Genomic DNA, 491 nt, shown 5'->3' with positions numbered 1-491 from the left:
TCGTGTGTGTGTGTGTGTGTGAGAGTGTGTGTCGTGTATGTGTGTGAGTGTGAGCGTGTGTGTGTGTGTTTACCTTGGCTCGTGTCATGAGCACTTTAACGCAGCGGTCCTGACTGACGTCTGACGCCGTGTGCAGCAGCTCCTGAACGTTATTGGCCACCCGACCCAACTCCAGATCCGACGGCATCACGTCCTCACTGCTGCCACAGGGATGGGACATATTTACAATATTTTCATGGTCTTTAAATCTGAGGCTTATTCACACTGTCACACAAAGAATTTTAAAGAGGTCACATAAGGGGGAAAAAATAAAGTACATGTCAGTTCTTATTTTGCTGGATCTATCTGCTGCTTTTGACACGGTGAATCATCAGATCCTCCTGTCCACTCTCTCATCACTGGGCATCACAGGGATTCCACTTCGCTGGTTTGAATCCTATCTCACTGGTAGGTCTTTCAGGGTGGCTTGGGGAGGGGAGGTATCCAAAGCA

The 491-nt window shown here is 48.5% G+C and overlaps 1 protein-coding gene across 6 annotated transcripts in view; it reads right to left on the bottom strand.

Moving 5' to 3' along the window:
• vps54 (VPS54 subunit of GARP complex) overlaps nucleotides 1–491 on the bottom strand; it is a 19,658-nt gene that overhangs the window by 6,562 nt on the left and 12,605 nt on the right. For 3 of the 6 annotated variants that reach the window (XM_016502669.1, XM_016502665.1, XM_016502667.1), the window contains one exon: nucleotides 74–200. In XM_016502669.1, the coding sequence (XP_016358155.1) occupies nucleotides 74–200 (127 nt within the window). The remainder of the gene's footprint in view (nucleotides 1–73; nucleotides 201–491) is intronic. The other 3 variants (XM_016502670.1, XM_016502666.1, XM_016502668.1) reach the window with 1 other exon arrangement.

Source organism: Sinocyclocheilus anshuiensis, unplaced genomic scaffold (assembly GCF_001515605.1).
Source record: "Sinocyclocheilus anshuiensis isolate Anshui unplaced genomic scaffold, SAMN03320099.WGS_v1.1 scaffold1127, whole genome shotgun sequence".
In the NCBI taxonomy this organism is placed as follows: domain Eukaryota; kingdom Metazoa; phylum Chordata; class Actinopteri; order Cypriniformes; family Cyprinidae; genus Sinocyclocheilus; species Sinocyclocheilus anshuiensis.
Note: the sequence above shows the minus strand (reverse complement) of the source record. Positions and strands in the feature narration are given on the sequence as shown.